Raw genomic sequence first — 15,519 nt, forward strand, 5'->3', positions numbered from 1 at the left:
CCCAGCTTATTTTCTATTTGTATATTTTTTGAATATCTTTTAAGCTGCATTTTGTATTAAATTAACATAATTATTTTTATAGCCCTTATATTTACCATGCATCACACTTTGGTCCTTGTACTTCTAACAGGTAAATCACTTATTTGGGGAGTGTGGTACTCTACGATTCACTTTTCTATAGCACCCCTAGGTAAGATTGGTTTTGTTTCAAGCAGAAACTTGGTTGTTTGAAGGTATTCTGCAAGTTCTCAAAAGTAGTTCAGTCCATCTTCATCCTTCTAGTTAATTTTGGATTCAGCTCATTTTCTTTTTATAGTGTCTCTCCATTATATACATGCTAACGAACCCGTTCAATGGGCTGTGTGTTGAACCACAAAACATAGTTTAAAGAAGAGATATTCTTTATCCATTTGTTTTTTTGCCAAATGGATTGTTAACCAGACTTTTTTGAGTACTTTCGAATCAAATTTTGGAGACTCTGAAAGTTCTGGGACTTCACCAAGTTAGTCTAATGCCATTTGCAAACTGGAGTGACTGTGTTTGGGGTGTGTGTGTGTGTGTGTGTGTGTGTGTGTGTGTGTGTGTGTGTGTGTGTGTGTGTGTGTGTACATATAAGTGCTCACACTCTATAGATATAAATATGGGTATCTAAACATCTTTTAGGATTATAGTGCAACCTTGACAACATTTCATATCTATAGACATAAATGTACTTGTATAGATTGAGATAGACAGATATTTCTACCTACAGATATGTCTATTGTATCTATATAGATAGATATCTCTATATAGATATATCTCTATCAGAGATGGAGGAAGAGGGAGATATTGTTAAGGTTCTGACATCTGGTCTTGATGACTGTTCACAGGATACTGGTGGGGGAGGAAGCAAGCCACAAAGAATTCAGATAGACTGAACTTCCAGTAACTAGGATTTAATTTGAATATCATGCTATAAAAGTATATGCATCATACCCTTAGTGAGGGTCTTCACCGTTAGAGAGTATGGGCTGGATGTTTCCTTTTTTCCTACTATGCAAAAGTATACACAATTTTTCATTTCTATACCACTAAGAATTGTTTTTTTTAAGATGTCACCTTCCTTAGGATGCTTGCAATCTGAATTGTCTGGACACAAGAAAATTTAGTGATGCATATTTCTGTTTGGGAAATTGGAGACTTATGGAAATCAGAGAACTTTTTTTTTTTTTTTTTTTTTTTTTGTGGAAAGCCTCCTGTATAGGAGTTCTGCTAATAGTGAAGTAAATCTCCAGAAAGGAATAAATGTTAGATTCAGTTTTAGGTCTTCAGGGCTTGGTTTTGAGGATTTATTCCTTCTGTGCTTCTTCAACTCATTGCCAACTGCTTTCCTGTTGGAAATTTCTCATTCCATTGCCTTTAATTGGGCATGGCAGCCAGTGACATTTTTCCTACTTAGTTTGTTGACTCTAGGCTGTCAGGTGTACTAATAAGGCTTTTGATTCCTGGGGAGTAAGTGGTTAAAATAATAGCCCTTGTGCATATTTTGTCTTTCTTCATGTTTGTATTTCTAGATCTATAGATGTCATGCCGTTGGGTTGTACTGAGGATGTATTTGATTACAGGTGCATTAGTGTGTATGTATATGTATCTGTTAAAACTCTGAATTTGCCTCAATAGTATTGATTAAATGCCGGTTGTTTGTTTAATCTGATATGTATTTTTCTTTTGATACGTTCAATGTAATCAAGATAATAGTGATCATCAGAGAAATATCATGTTAGTTATAGTGTAATTCCATAAGAATTGATTTAGACTTGCCCATGAAAGATAGCTCTCTCTCTCTCTTTAGCCCAACTTAGATGATTAGACTGAGATTTTTACGTGTAATCTCAGTTCATATAAAATGCATATATTTTATAGACTTATAGGTTACTCCATACTATGTGAGTACCTATTATATCAAGGAACACTTCAGACAGTTAATTATGCAAAACATCATGTATGCAATTACCCAGTATTATATGCATTTAACAATTTTATTGATTTGCTAGTTCCCCATTTACAGTATTTAAAGCTATAAACATAAGATGCTTACCCCTAAATTGAAAGAGGTCCAAGAAAATGAGCTAAGGATAAATTACACTACTAAGCTTTTCTGCATCAGATCGAATCCTTAAATAGAGAACCTGTCAACAGTCATAGTATGCAATGCACTGTGATATCACAGCACCATTTCTTTCCCATTAATAAAGTTTATCAAGCAGGGAACGTAAGAAATCACTACATAATGCAAATAGAAGCAACTGCAGTTCTCTACATCTAAATTAGTCTAAGTAATTTAATAGGGTTATCAGTAGGAGGTTTAAGACTATGAGTTGTTTATACGGGATGCTGGTGGATCCTATGGGGCCTTCTCTCTCTCTCTCTCTCTCTCTCACTCACATACACATACACACACACACACATGCATGCACATGTGTGTGTGTGTGAATGTAGAGACAGTTCCAATGTATTATCATTAGAAGCTGGCTAGTCTCTTAAGTGTACTTGATTTTCCTCTGGAGTTTCACTTCTAGGGTTGTCCTCAGCAGCTGATTGTCTTCCCTAGCTTGATTTTGGTTATATTAGGTTCTCACTTTCCTTGCACCTGCACAAAACAGAGATGGGACAGTAAGCTGTTATTACACCACTTAAATGCATTTAAGATTTCATTCAGGCCTTTGCTCATCATGTTTTTGTTCATATGTATGGAGTTAGAGGACATGGGAAATCTTCCTTTGGATGCATGGAAAGAAATGTATCAGAAGTGCAGAATTTAGGTGCCTTATCCTCTAAGTACGAGAGAAGCAGACAACTGGAGTTAGACTTTTAGGGACAGCTTTTGGGCCCGGGTTTGCATCCTGTCAGGTGCTGACCTAGTTTACTAACTCCACTCCTACAATTCCTTCCCATCAGTGTGTTGGACACAAGTTCGGGGTGTGTGTTTATGGGTGGTGGAACAGGGGCTACTTTCTTGCTGTACTAATGAAGTAGAGTAATGGTATCCATTGAAGAAAAGGAATATGGGGAGCTGTATTTAGGAAGCATTATCACCAAACAATTTCCTCTTATACTGCAGTATCTCTCATTAGATTAGCCTCAATATATATTAAAAGAAGCTTATATAAAAACAGAGTTGGTTTTTTTTTTTTTTTTGGAGTATGCACGTACATTGGTTTGGATTAGCAATGCTTACTTTTATAATTAATGATCGATTCCATTAGGTTAACTAGTCAGACCTTAAGATATTTCTTATTAAAAGAAAAAATCCTTTCTATTCCTTCCCCAACTAAGCCAGTGTACCTTAATGCAATGATGATATGTTAGACCAAGCAGTTGTCAAAGCATCGTATTACTGTGATGCCATAATGACACCCTGTCTCTGTAAAGTAGTCATGTTTTCTCAAATCACACGTTGCACCGTTGATTTCTGACATGACACTTCATTCAGTGCCTTCTCTTTCTTCAGCATCACCATTCTTTGACAATAGCAGCTGTTGCCCATTTTCCCACTAAGTGATTCACATTTTGCCACTTTGCTAGAGTGCAATTAGTTCGAACAGAAGAGAAAATGCTCATTGTAAAGTGGCTTTGCCTGAAATTGTAACTCAGCCTGGTAACAAGAGCTGGTGGGATGATAATCTTTGAGATTGTGTATTAAGGGAACGGTAGACTGCTAAATTTCCCCTCTTTGATACTTTATTTTAGACATTAGAAGAACATGTCCAACTATGTGACAAACCGCCAGGCTACTACAAGCCTGTTTTTACAAACACTAAAAATGATGATCTGATTAATTTTTATATGGTACCGTTGTTAATCCTAGCATGTTTTTCCTGCTTTAAATGGTAATTTCAGCCGTAGGTGGATAGTCACAATCCTCAAGTTAGATGACTTCTCTGTTCGGAATTTAAAGCCTATTTCAACCTAACCTCTCCCTCCCTTTCCAGTCTTTTTATACTTTATTCCTCTACAAGCATGTTACTGTCTTAATTCACTGACTTATAGTGTCTCTTTGCCCCTTCCCCCCAGTGCCACTCCCACATGTGCATTTGCGTCCCCCTGTGTCCTGTGCCTGGAATCTCACCTATGTCTTCTAGCTTTTCTGGCTACTTTAAATACTCAGCTTAGATTGTTTGAGCTCACCTTATTTTATACAATATATCTTAAACATATATATTTACATGCTGTGTCCCCCACTGGATTATGGAGAGCAAGGCCCTCTTTTTCCCTTTCTTTGTGTTTCTTGAGCATAGTATAGCTCCTGAATCATAATAATAAATGCTTGTTGACCAACTGACTTTATTTATTGCACCATGTCTCAGTTTCTTTTACACGGCAACGCAGATACAAATAAATTTGAGAAGCACTTGGTCATAGTTAAGGGTTTGAAATTGTACACATTATTGTATGTGGAATAAGTGAAAAGAACCATTTCAGCCACATTTTTTATCTGTCTCATTAATATAGTACCACTGGTATTGTTAAAGCTGATATATAATAAAAAAATGTCTAATTCATTCTCTCTCTGTCTCTGTCTCTGTCTCTGTGTGTGTGTCTCTCTCTCTCCTTCTCTCTCCCTTTCATGTAAAGTGAGAATCCTAAATCTACTTATGAGTTGTTCTTTCCCGTTAAGAACCCTTACATAGATTATTCATGAGACACATGAAAACTTTCACAGCTGCTTGGTGACTTCTGTGTGGGGAGAATTCTGTCCAAGGGTTTTCAGTGATGACAATTAGTAAATAAAATAAAAATTCTCCCTTTCTCATTGGGAAAGTTAGCTATTTGTTAAATTAAGACATTGTGTTTTGATTGCAGATAAAAACTTGGTGTATAAAAAGGTTTATTTACTTACTTTGGGTCACCTCTGTGAATTGAAGAACATGGGATGATAGTCATGTTCAGAAATGAGATCTTTAAAGCAGAACTATTTATTAATAAATTAATCATTCTTGGTAAATGAGATATGTTCTTTCTCCATGATGTTTAATTTCTAAGATCTAAGATCGAATTCCTCCTTGCACTCAGCCTGAGCCTTAGGATAGGCCAGGTACAGAATTGTGTATAAGTATAGTTTAAGCTGAGCTCTAAGTCTTCTCTTGAGTTTGTGTAACTCTTTCTGCAGAGGTCTCTGTCATAATAAATAAAATGCCAGTAATTAATAACTGTGCCCAGTGCCATTCTTTTCCTTTGGTTTATCCTAAATGTGCTCTCCTCCCTGGGTTGTTGTGAGAAAAGAGCTTTATAAATCACAAGTCACTATATGAATGTGAACTGTTCCTCAAAAAAAGTGTTTTGAGAGCTGGAGGGGCTCACTGCTGCCTTTTCATTTCTCCTTTAATAGTAAAATAGAAACAACTATACCAAGTCTTTAAAATAAATATTGCCTGCATTTATTCAACGTTATTTCTATTCATAATCCTTAACTAAATTTAGTTTTTTTATTAATCCAATGTGACCGAAAAATTCTGCCTTAACAGCACATTGTGGAATTGGGCTTATTCTCTTTGGCTGCAGATAAAGCCATCATTTTGAAAATGGCTCTTTCTGACAAAAAGGTGTTCTTTTGAAATAAAGTCTTATTCACTACATTCCTCTTAGAGTTAATGTGAATTTTAGTGCCTCTAATTTTAGATTGAAGTGAGGTCTAGAATAAAACCCACCAGCTGACAATTGAATTTATAGATAGTTGTGAATATTTCAGGCTTGAATAATAGAGCTGTAGACTCTCAGAGACAGAGAGGGAGAGAATTAAGACCCTACTGTAGTTTTAGGATATAATGTAATGGTGTCTAGGAAGTCTTCAGTGTAATGAGCTAAGTAGTAATTAGGAGGCAACTATGCTCTTCCTAAGATTTCATTTCGGCTTCATTCCAAACATTGGTGAGGGTGACTCAACGCAGGTCAATGTGCAGCAGGTGTGGGTGGCCATTTCAGTTTCTTATATTTAAGCAGGAGACATCACTGAAAAATAGTGCTACCCTCTTGATCACATTTTAGACATGTCTTTTTAGGAAAAGAAGATGGCAAAGTTGATTCCCTAGTCATAAGCTTTCAGAACTTTCTCATTTGATAACCCTTCATCTAGCTTGCTCCCTTTCAGTTGCTTGTTGAGAGGGGTCAGACCTTGGTTAATTTGAGACGCCACAACTTTCAATATGCTTTTGTTTCCATATTACCCTCTTTCATGTGGACACATCTGTAAAAGGTTATGGCAAAATTGTGAGCTAATATTTTGAGTTCTGTCAAGTTTGAGTGAAGTTTTGCAAGGGATGGAAAACCATGTATTTTGACAAGTAATTAGCTGCTGACTTAGTCTGATGTAGGCAAGTAATTGTTCTGGGATTAGAAGTACAATATCACAGGTTGCTTTCGAAGAAATGATTCCTTGAAAGACTGAAAATTCATAAGCAAGGTTCGTAGGTCAAAGCATAATGTAGGGAATGTGATGATAAAATGAGCTTTATTTGCAGGGAGTGGGAAAAAGGGAGTAAAAGCAAGACAAGAGCCAGAGAAAAATCGTGTGCTTGACGATAAAGCATCTTACAGCAACTACACTCCATAAAACTCTACCTTGTGGGCAGATGGTGAAAGAGTTAATTGATATTTTTAATCATAGCTGTGGAAAATTCAGTGCCAGAGAGAGGAAAGGAGAGCAACCATGTTTTAGTACCCTAATAATTTCTAACTCTAGTCTAAGATCATAATGTATGTGAGAGTAGTCCAGTAATTATAAGGTAATAAGTGAAGTGGTGGTGTAAGTGCTCTAAATTAAAAGGAATTCGCAGGGCTGCTGTAAGTCAGTGCCGACCCGCTTTCTTTCAAACGTTGACTTGAGAAAAGTGCTTAGCCTAGAGTGCAAGCAGGGGGACAAGAGAGAGCTATCTATTAATTACAATGCTCATTAACAGTGACGGGTACAAGGCAGCAGATGCAGAAGGGAAAGGACGAGCTAGTTCAGGCTGGCAAGAAGAATATTTTTTCTTCTAGTTCTTGAGGAAAGGACAACACAAGTGGGTGGTCGGAAGCAAAAGAAAATTATGATTGTAGGTTTTAATTTCCCCTTTCCTTTGTTTATGTCTTGACACTGATCTGCCTTGCAAAAAAAAAAGAAAAGGAAAGAAAAGAATAAATATATTTCAGGTGTAGATTCTTTCCATGGTGCTTGGCATCTGAAGTAGACTACCTACATGGGTAAAGTAAACATAGACAATTAAAGAATCCCATTGTCTTGTGTTTAAAAGAAACATGGGCATTTGAGAGATAGGTAGCAGAGGACCAAACTGGTGAACTTACAGAATCTTAGTTTTCTAGCTAAAGAGTAAATTATTTTCTCTTGATTATTATATTAGTGATTTCCCAAAGTTTTATGACTTTTCAAATGGTCTCTTCTAGAAAGGAAGTTCTTTCTAGATAGCACTTTTTCTCACCCTAGTGTTTTCTCTGAAGGTTTTCTAAAAGGGGTTTTGAACTATGACATGGTAGGAGAAAAATGGAAGATCATCTAATGATCTTTTTAGAAATTCATTGGCTTATGAGGATGGGAAAGAAAGGAATTGAGCAGCATTTATTCATAAGCACTTGCTATGTGCAAAGCACTATGCTGAAATGCTTGGGATAAAAATAGAAAAGTGAAACCATTCCTACTCTCAAAGAGCTCACATTCTAATTGGAAGAGACACGTATAAAGGAGCACTCACGTTCATGTTCAGTTCATAGCAGATGGAAGGGCCAGGTAGTACTTAGGTTCTGGCAGGAAAAAGAAATGGGGCAGATGGTAAGGCCCTGAGGACGTCGGGGGAGAAATGGTAAGGCAGATGGTTCCTGACCAAGAGGATAATAGGTCCAGGGGTCAAAGTGGAGTACATCTGGGATACCTTCAGTATAGGTGTGGATGAGGGACTCACCATCCAACTGACAATGATGGTCCTGTGCTTGGTTGGAATTGGGCAGTGGACAATGATGATAGGTTTAGATAAAGGGAAGGTTTATGGCCCCTGCAGGGGAAGGTAATTTTGGTCTTCTGTCCCCCCACACCCCGTTGGTGAGCAGGGAGTAGGGATGGGGTGACAAGAAGGTAAGAGATAGTTAGGGTTTATTCCTAGATAAAAGAGTTGTTCTGTGAGTGAATTTTTTTAAAGACAGGAAGGCAGGTATAGAAAGTCAAGACAGTAGTTCATCAATTTCCTTTTTATGGAAGTAACTTGTCAGGTTCTATAATCCTGTTGCCATGGGATAGATGGGAATGATTATTAATGTTTTAGTCTTATGATAAAGGCTAATATGTGATCATTTTCAGGAGCTATTTCTTTTGGATTTTTATGAAATCAAAAGCAGGGAAGAGTATATTTAGGAAAATATCCTTAGTCATTGCCTTGGATTTTTGTCTAGGAATTTAGTAAGCATTTATATTATGCCTACTATGTGCCAGGTACTCTACTAAGTGCTTTGCAAGTATTAACTTGTTTGATCCTTTCACCAACCGTACAAGGTAGGTGGTATTTATTACCCCTGTTTTACAGTTGAGGAAACCAACACCAACAGAGGTTAAGTGACTTTTGTAAGCTCACATAGTAAGTAAGCATCTGAAGACTGATATAAACTCAGGTCTTCCTGATCCTTGTAGTATTAGATGTGTGTATGTATAGATGTATGTGTGTATATAGGTATGTATATAAAATGAAGCTGTTTTCATAAAGAAAACATTCTGAATACGTATTCTCACAGTCATATCAATAAAAGACAGAGTATATTTATGGAAGTTGTTGACAATATTCACAAAACCAAGCATTCATCAATTAAATAAAAGTTGGATTATGTTCATACGATTTGTATGATTTGTGGTTTGAAAAAATCTACAAGTGAAAATTCAGCGGCCATAAGTTAAAGTCTGCAGATAAAATAGACTTTGAAAATCCCCAGCTGCTCATTTGACCATTTTAGATTCAGAGAGTTGACTTGAAACTGACTCGATTTGAAGGAGGAAAACTTTTTAAAATGGTGGTGGGTGGTGGGAATGACTCTTCTGTCAGGAGCCTTGATATAGCTCTGTCATGACCTTATGCCGATCACCTTCATGTTAAACAAGAGATATTGACTAATGAATGAGTGATGTGTGCTTTTAGCCCTTAAAAGTCACCCTTAAAGAACAATGTCTTCAATATGTGAATTTTTTCTCTTTTCTTTACTACGTGTGTCTCTTCTCTCCTCTTTTTCCTTTTATCTTTCTGTATTCATATCTGCCTCTTCATCTTTCTCTTTCCTTTCTCTTCTCTCCTCTTCTTCAGGCTTCTCTGCAGAATGTCAAGCAAAGATCGACACATTGATTCTAGCTGTTCGTCATATATCAAGACGGAACCCTCAAGCCCTGCCTCCTTAACGGATAGCATCAACCACCACAGCCCCGGTGGCTCATCCGACGCCAGCGGGAGCTATAGTTCAACCATGAATGGCCATCAGAATGGACTTGACTCACCACCTCTGTACCCTTCTGCCCCTGTCCTTGGAGGTAACGGTCCTGTCAGGAAACGGTATGATGATTGCTCCAGCACCATTGCAGAAGATTCGCAGACCAAGTGTGAATACATGCTCAATTCGATGCCCAAGAGACTGTGCTTGGTGTGTGGTGATATTGCTTCTGGATACCACTATGGGGTAGCTTCATGTGAAGCCTGCAAGGCCTTCTTCAAGAGGACAATTCAAGGTTAGTATCAATGTATTTCCCACTCAGGTGGGAATTGTCCATTCTCCCATCATCTATCCTAATTTTTTTCATTTCTTCCATGTTTTCACACTCATCAGTCAATTTCGACTATGTCATAGAAATTAGCTAAGTCTGAGTAGGGGTGGGGGAAATGATGCACTGAAAAAACTTTGTACTGAAGCATTTTTTTTTACCATCTCAACCTTCATTTTTAGAAAGTAATAAGGAAGAGATTGGAAACTTTGCATGTAACTGAAGTTAGCATAGAAATTGTAAATATTTTCTGTCACTGTGACACTTGAATAAGCATTAAGATTTATGTGCCAGCCTTTTTGTTGGCTATACATTATAGATAACTGAACCTATATAATTCTGTGCTCATCACTGATCCCCACCTTCTATGCGTCCTGTTTTCCCAAATATGCTCTCTTGTTGTATAAAAATGAAAGTTGTCTGCAAAACTTTTTTTCTCCTTACAGAGATAGAACCATGACCATTACGTTGCAAAGTATATCTGTTTTATTCTTTTCTGAAAGGTAATTTGTTTTTAAAAATTCAAAATATAAAGCTGAAGTGCCTAATGCATTAGTATGTTAGTTACTGGCCCTTTACCTTTAAGAACCTTTCATAATATAACCTTACTCTCAAATAATGTCGGATTATATCCTATGTGAAGTGCCCTAGAAAGTTTTGAATTCCACTTCTCATGCTTATTATATAGCTTTTTCAATACTTTAGCAGATACTTTGCTAAAACTTTATGCACTGTGCCCAAATATTTGTAATATTGTGTTTTATTTAGTTGTGTGAACGCTTAAGTGTAAGTCTTTCAGAGAAATAGTTTTAACTAATGATCCAGAAATCCGTTTTAGTCTGTCTTATGTTTGTCCCAAAACTTATACAGTAATATTCTCTAATTATTTTTCCTATAAATATCTGTTTTGAATTGATTTTTATTTATAGTCCATATTCTATTCTCTCCTTTACAAAACAGACCTGCCATTCTAATGTCGCCATTAGATTAAGTTTTTACTTGTAGGATTAAACAGTACTAATAAGGCAAACAGAAGGTAATTTGATAAATATTTCTTAATCAAATATTATAAATTTTATAAAAATTATTAAACATTTTATACATGGCATTGTTATTGGACAATGAAGATAAACAAAAAAAATCAATACTGCCTGCCCTCAAAGAGCTTAGATTTTATTGGAAGGAGTTTGCAAGTAGTACATAGTTTCCTCTATGAGAAGCAGAATTGAGTGTATTTATTGAAGCTGAATAACTTGAATTAAACCAAACATATTACAGAAACTCAAAATTAACTCTGAGGTGCTAGAGATCTGAGACAGTTTAAAATAAGTACTCTGTTCAAATTAGTAGCCTGATTTATTTGCCTTCTATAAATACATTTCTAACAGAATCCAGAAATCCTAATAGCATTTAATCAATGCTAATTTAGATTATGTAAAAATCTAATGGTATTGTAGTTTAGATTTTAAGTTGAGATTTTTCCTACCTCTGGACGTGTCTGTCTAATGATTAAATGAGATAATATTTGTGAAATGCTTTAGCACAGTGCCTTGCACACAGTGGGGTGCTTAATAGCATTTTATTGCATTCTCTCACCTCCTTTTTATATAAAATGGATGTTTTGGGATGAATTTCACACTAGCAAAAGTCTCTATGTAGGCCCTGCCCGGAATAATTAAATTTATATTCTAGATTCCAAGGCCTGACAAACCCCATTTATATTTTAAAGCAAACATCAAGAACCTCACAGATGTTTTTTAATTATTGTTGAAAACCAACGACAAATCACCTCACTTTGTACTGGTACTGATTCATGGCAAGGTTGGGATTCTCTGTTGTTTTTCAAGTGACAATGTTACTTGACAATTGAAAAGTCTTCCTTCAAATTTTGTCTTAAATTTTTCTTGAGTCATCTTTCTAGTTACAATTTCTGCTTACCTAAAGGATTTGTCTGTTTGTACTACATTGGTCCAAAATCAAGCAAAAAAATGAAAAGGCCAACATCAGTTTTTTCCTGGATATTGAGTGAGTATGATCTAGATGGTCAAACTTATGCTATGCTGCCTTTCATTTTGTTGTAAGATGCTATGCTTTCTCTTTTGTTTGTTTGGTTGACAAGATGCTAACTCAGGAGACAGGAAGGTGTTTCATTGAAGAAAAGTGATGCAATAAAATTGTACATGAGAAAACCCATATTTCTCCTCTTTGCTCACTCATAATAGGCACTTGCACATTTCAGAAAGTTGGCAATCTACTTTCAAGTGGTATAGGGGTAACTTTAAAGTTGGTTCAGACACAATAAGATACAAGGGATTCACAGATAAACTTTTCCACAGAGTTAATGCAGTAATTTAGTGGAATGTTTAAGGAATTCCAAAGATCCAAACTTGTTTCCTGGCAATCAAAAAGTGAGTGTATACACTTCAGATATAAAGATTTTGTTTGCTTTTTAAACTAATCATCCTTGTTGATTATATTCTTAGCTTTATTTTAATCTTCTGGATAGACAAAAATTACAAGAGTTATGATGGCAACGTGTATCAAAGGATTAAATGCCTTTTGGAAAGCTCCAGTTTCTATCAGAATTTTAGACATAATTTTTTTTAAGAATTAAAAATGTAAATTTTTCTCTTAAGGTGATGTGTTCATAGATAGGTACTTTATTTAATTAACAGTAAGTAGAATAGGAACAATTAAATTTTTTTGCTGTGATGACTATAACTTACTCAGGTTGTTGAAATACCACCAGGAAAGCTTAATTGAATAAAGTTCAGTGATACAGTGTCCAGTTTTACCCCATACTGTAGTCACCCGAAGACAGAGATGTCATTGTCCAGATTAGTTCTCTGGACTTGCCCAACTGGCTGGACTTATAACTGACAGCTGGGCAGCTTTTATTAAGGATATCCTGCTAGCTACATCAGCAGGCATCACTCTATGGTTCGCAGAGAGCCAAAAAAAATGCAATGAGGCAAATAAAGGGATTAAAATTGTGAAAGAGGAATGTAATAATTAATATGGTAATTATGAGGCAGATTATAAAATTCCCCTCTTCTTGTCAATGGCAGTAGTGACAATAACAAATGATAAGAACGCCTGAAATGTCAAAAGTGGCTTAAATGTTGGGTTGTGATAGAATCAAAGAATTAGACCCTGAAGTCTGTGGAGTCTGTGCTCCTACCTTTAGGCAGCATTGAAAGTAAACTTTCTCTGACAGATAGATGGCTATATACCCTCTTCAAGTTCTCTGGGGGGTCGGATATTATGCAACTTCCCCTGAGAACTAGCTTTTCTGGGATCTAATTACCCTTTAAGCCAGGAAGTTATATAAGCCCAGACTTTTTTTTTCCTTTTTTTCTTTTTGTTTGGAGGGGTGAGAGGTGAAAAAAGACCTGATTCTCTTCTTTGATACCCAAGCAAATTCTGTTGACTTCATTGAAGGACGCATACATCCAAAGGCATTTCCGTTTGGCGAGTGTAGTTCTTCTCTCATCTTAATCTTATTTAAGACATTTTATTCAGTATTATATCTTTTATTCTAACAAGTTCCAGGCCTGCAAAAACACATTTACTCCTTTAAGGCAAAAGAACATATATTGAAGGGAAGTGTAATTTTCAAAACTAAATGTGGTATTTTAGTTCTGAAAGACAATCATAGATTTCAGTGGTGTATTTTGCTTATTGCTTATTGAATATTTCTATGTTATTGCAATACTGTTTTAATGGATCAGCACACAAAGTTAAATCAAAGTCAGGATTTTGCTGACCAATACAGTAGAGCTTTTTAGATAACACTAATATCTACATACTCCATCTTTGTACAGATTCATAATTGCAACAACAATTTAATTTATCTTTTTCTTTCCTTATGCAAATATTTAATAGTTTTGCATTGTTGATATTTCTACCCTAAAATTGTCTTTAACCATCAATGAGTAGAGATTTTTTAAATTTCTGATTCTTTGTTTAGAATATTAATTACAAAAAGGAGAGGTAATGTGGTTCAGTGGAAGGAGCCCTAGCCTTGGAATCAGGAGACCCAGGTTCAGATGTCAGCTTTACCACTGAGCTTTGTCTCTATGTGACCATGACTATATGGTCACATGTAGAAACTTCAGTTTCTTTTTTAAAAATGATTGGGTTGGATTAGATAATCTCTGAGGCTTATTATAGTTCAAAATCCTTGACTGTATAATCACTGTGTTTGGCATTGGGTAGAATAATGCAGTGGTTAGGACTCTACTTCCCAACTCTGATTTGTCACCAAACAGAATTTTAATATTTCAGCATTTAATGCATGAGATCTATGGCAATGAATGTTAAAAATTAAATTGTATGTCTTCGTATACCCAGCAATGGCTATTTCACGTTTTGGCTTTGTTATAATTTCAAGTCTTTACACTGATCTTATCCTTCTGTCCTTCTACCCCTATTTTAGTAGGAAGATAAATGAAAATTTTGTTGAAATTAGCAGTATCACTAGATTATCTTTGCAATTACTGTATCACTTAGGCAGGTATCAGAGGGGAAATTGCCCCAGCTGTAACACTGAAAGGGCTTAGATAAGTCTTTCCTCAGGTCAGCTCTTTTGAACCCTAGCTGTAAGTCTTCATCACTGAAGTCACATCTGTTCTTAGGAGTAGAAACCATCCTTTTTGTTCCTCTTGTATGCAATGAATGTTCACAGCATGGAACTTTGCATACAGTTGGTCTATAGTAAATGTTATTTGCTGACTGGAAGCTAAAATTTTTTATTGCTGACATTTTTTCTTTGGCCCAGTAAATATGTGTATGTGGGTTGAGGCAAGAGAATCATAAAGAACACATTTGTAACTTATTCATATAGCAGCAGCATTTTTATATGTTTTACCTTTTAAGGAAAAAGGCCCTTTAAAAATTAGGATATCTACCCATTGATCTGTGCCAAAGGAATCACTCCCTCTTGAGGTTTAGTACTACCTTTTTCCCATCAGAAATATTGACAAACCCCAAACCATATGATTAGGGAGAAGGCGGAGAGAATAAACATTTGTTACGGGTCAGACTCCTAAGTAATAGCTCATTTTATCTTCACAACAACCTTGTGAGGTTTTATCCTCACAGTTTTGCAAGAGAGGAAACTGAGGCAGAGAGAGTTTCAATGGCTTGCCCAGGATCACAAAACTAGTAAGTGCCTGAAGGAGGAAGATTTGAATTTAGATCTTCCTGAATCCAAGGCCAGGAAATGCGCTCCTTAACTGCTTCAAAGAAGTATCTTTACTGGGTATGATTTTTGAATCATAAAATATATTCATCCTATGAGAGATCAGCCATTGTTATAGACCCTCTACCCTTTTTAGTTTATCATATTCATTGAGAGAAAACACTTTTTACTGTCTAAGGAGCAATGTTATGAATATTTAATTTTTTACAATTGCAGTTAAATCTAGAAAGTTACAAAAAAGGCTAGACACATGGATTTTAAAAATGGATTCATAGATTGTCAGTGCAGGAAATGTACCCTTAAATAATTGCAGAATATTGTAGGCAAGAATACCAGCTTAGAGTAACCCCCATTTCCAGCTATGTGATCAGGTTGAGTGATTAACTTTTCTCAGCAACAATTTTTTTTTTATTGTAAATTATGGGTAACATTATGTTTTACTTTCTCAGGAGTATTCTGCATAAAATATTTTGTGAACTTCAAGTGTCGAAATGTAATTTAATTATTACTATCATCATCTATTGTAGTCAATCGCCTCATTTTACAGCTGTGTGCA

At 35.9% G+C, this 15,519-nt stretch overlaps 1 protein-coding gene across 6 annotated transcripts in view; it reads left to right on the forward strand.

Moving 5' to 3' along the window:
• The window catches only part of ESRRG (estrogen related receptor gamma), a 686,396-nt gene that overhangs the window by 500,366 nt on the left and 170,511 nt on the right, over window positions 1–15,519 (forward strand). For all 6 annotated transcript variants that reach the window (XM_072647831.1, XM_072647828.1, XM_072647830.1 and 3 more), the window contains one exon: window positions 9,312–9,727. In XM_072647831.1, the coding sequence (XP_072503932.1) occupies window positions 9,325–9,727 (403 nt within the window). In that variant the 5' untranslated portion in view covers window positions 9,312–9,324. The remainder of the gene's footprint in view (window positions 1–9,311; window positions 9,728–15,519) is intronic.

The sequence above is a fragment of the Notamacropus eugenii genome, chromosome 2 (genome assembly GCF_028372415.1).
Source record: "Notamacropus eugenii isolate mMacEug1 chromosome 2, mMacEug1.pri_v2, whole genome shotgun sequence".
Classification (NCBI taxonomy): Eukaryota; Metazoa; Chordata; class Mammalia; order Diprotodontia; family Macropodidae; genus Notamacropus; species Notamacropus eugenii.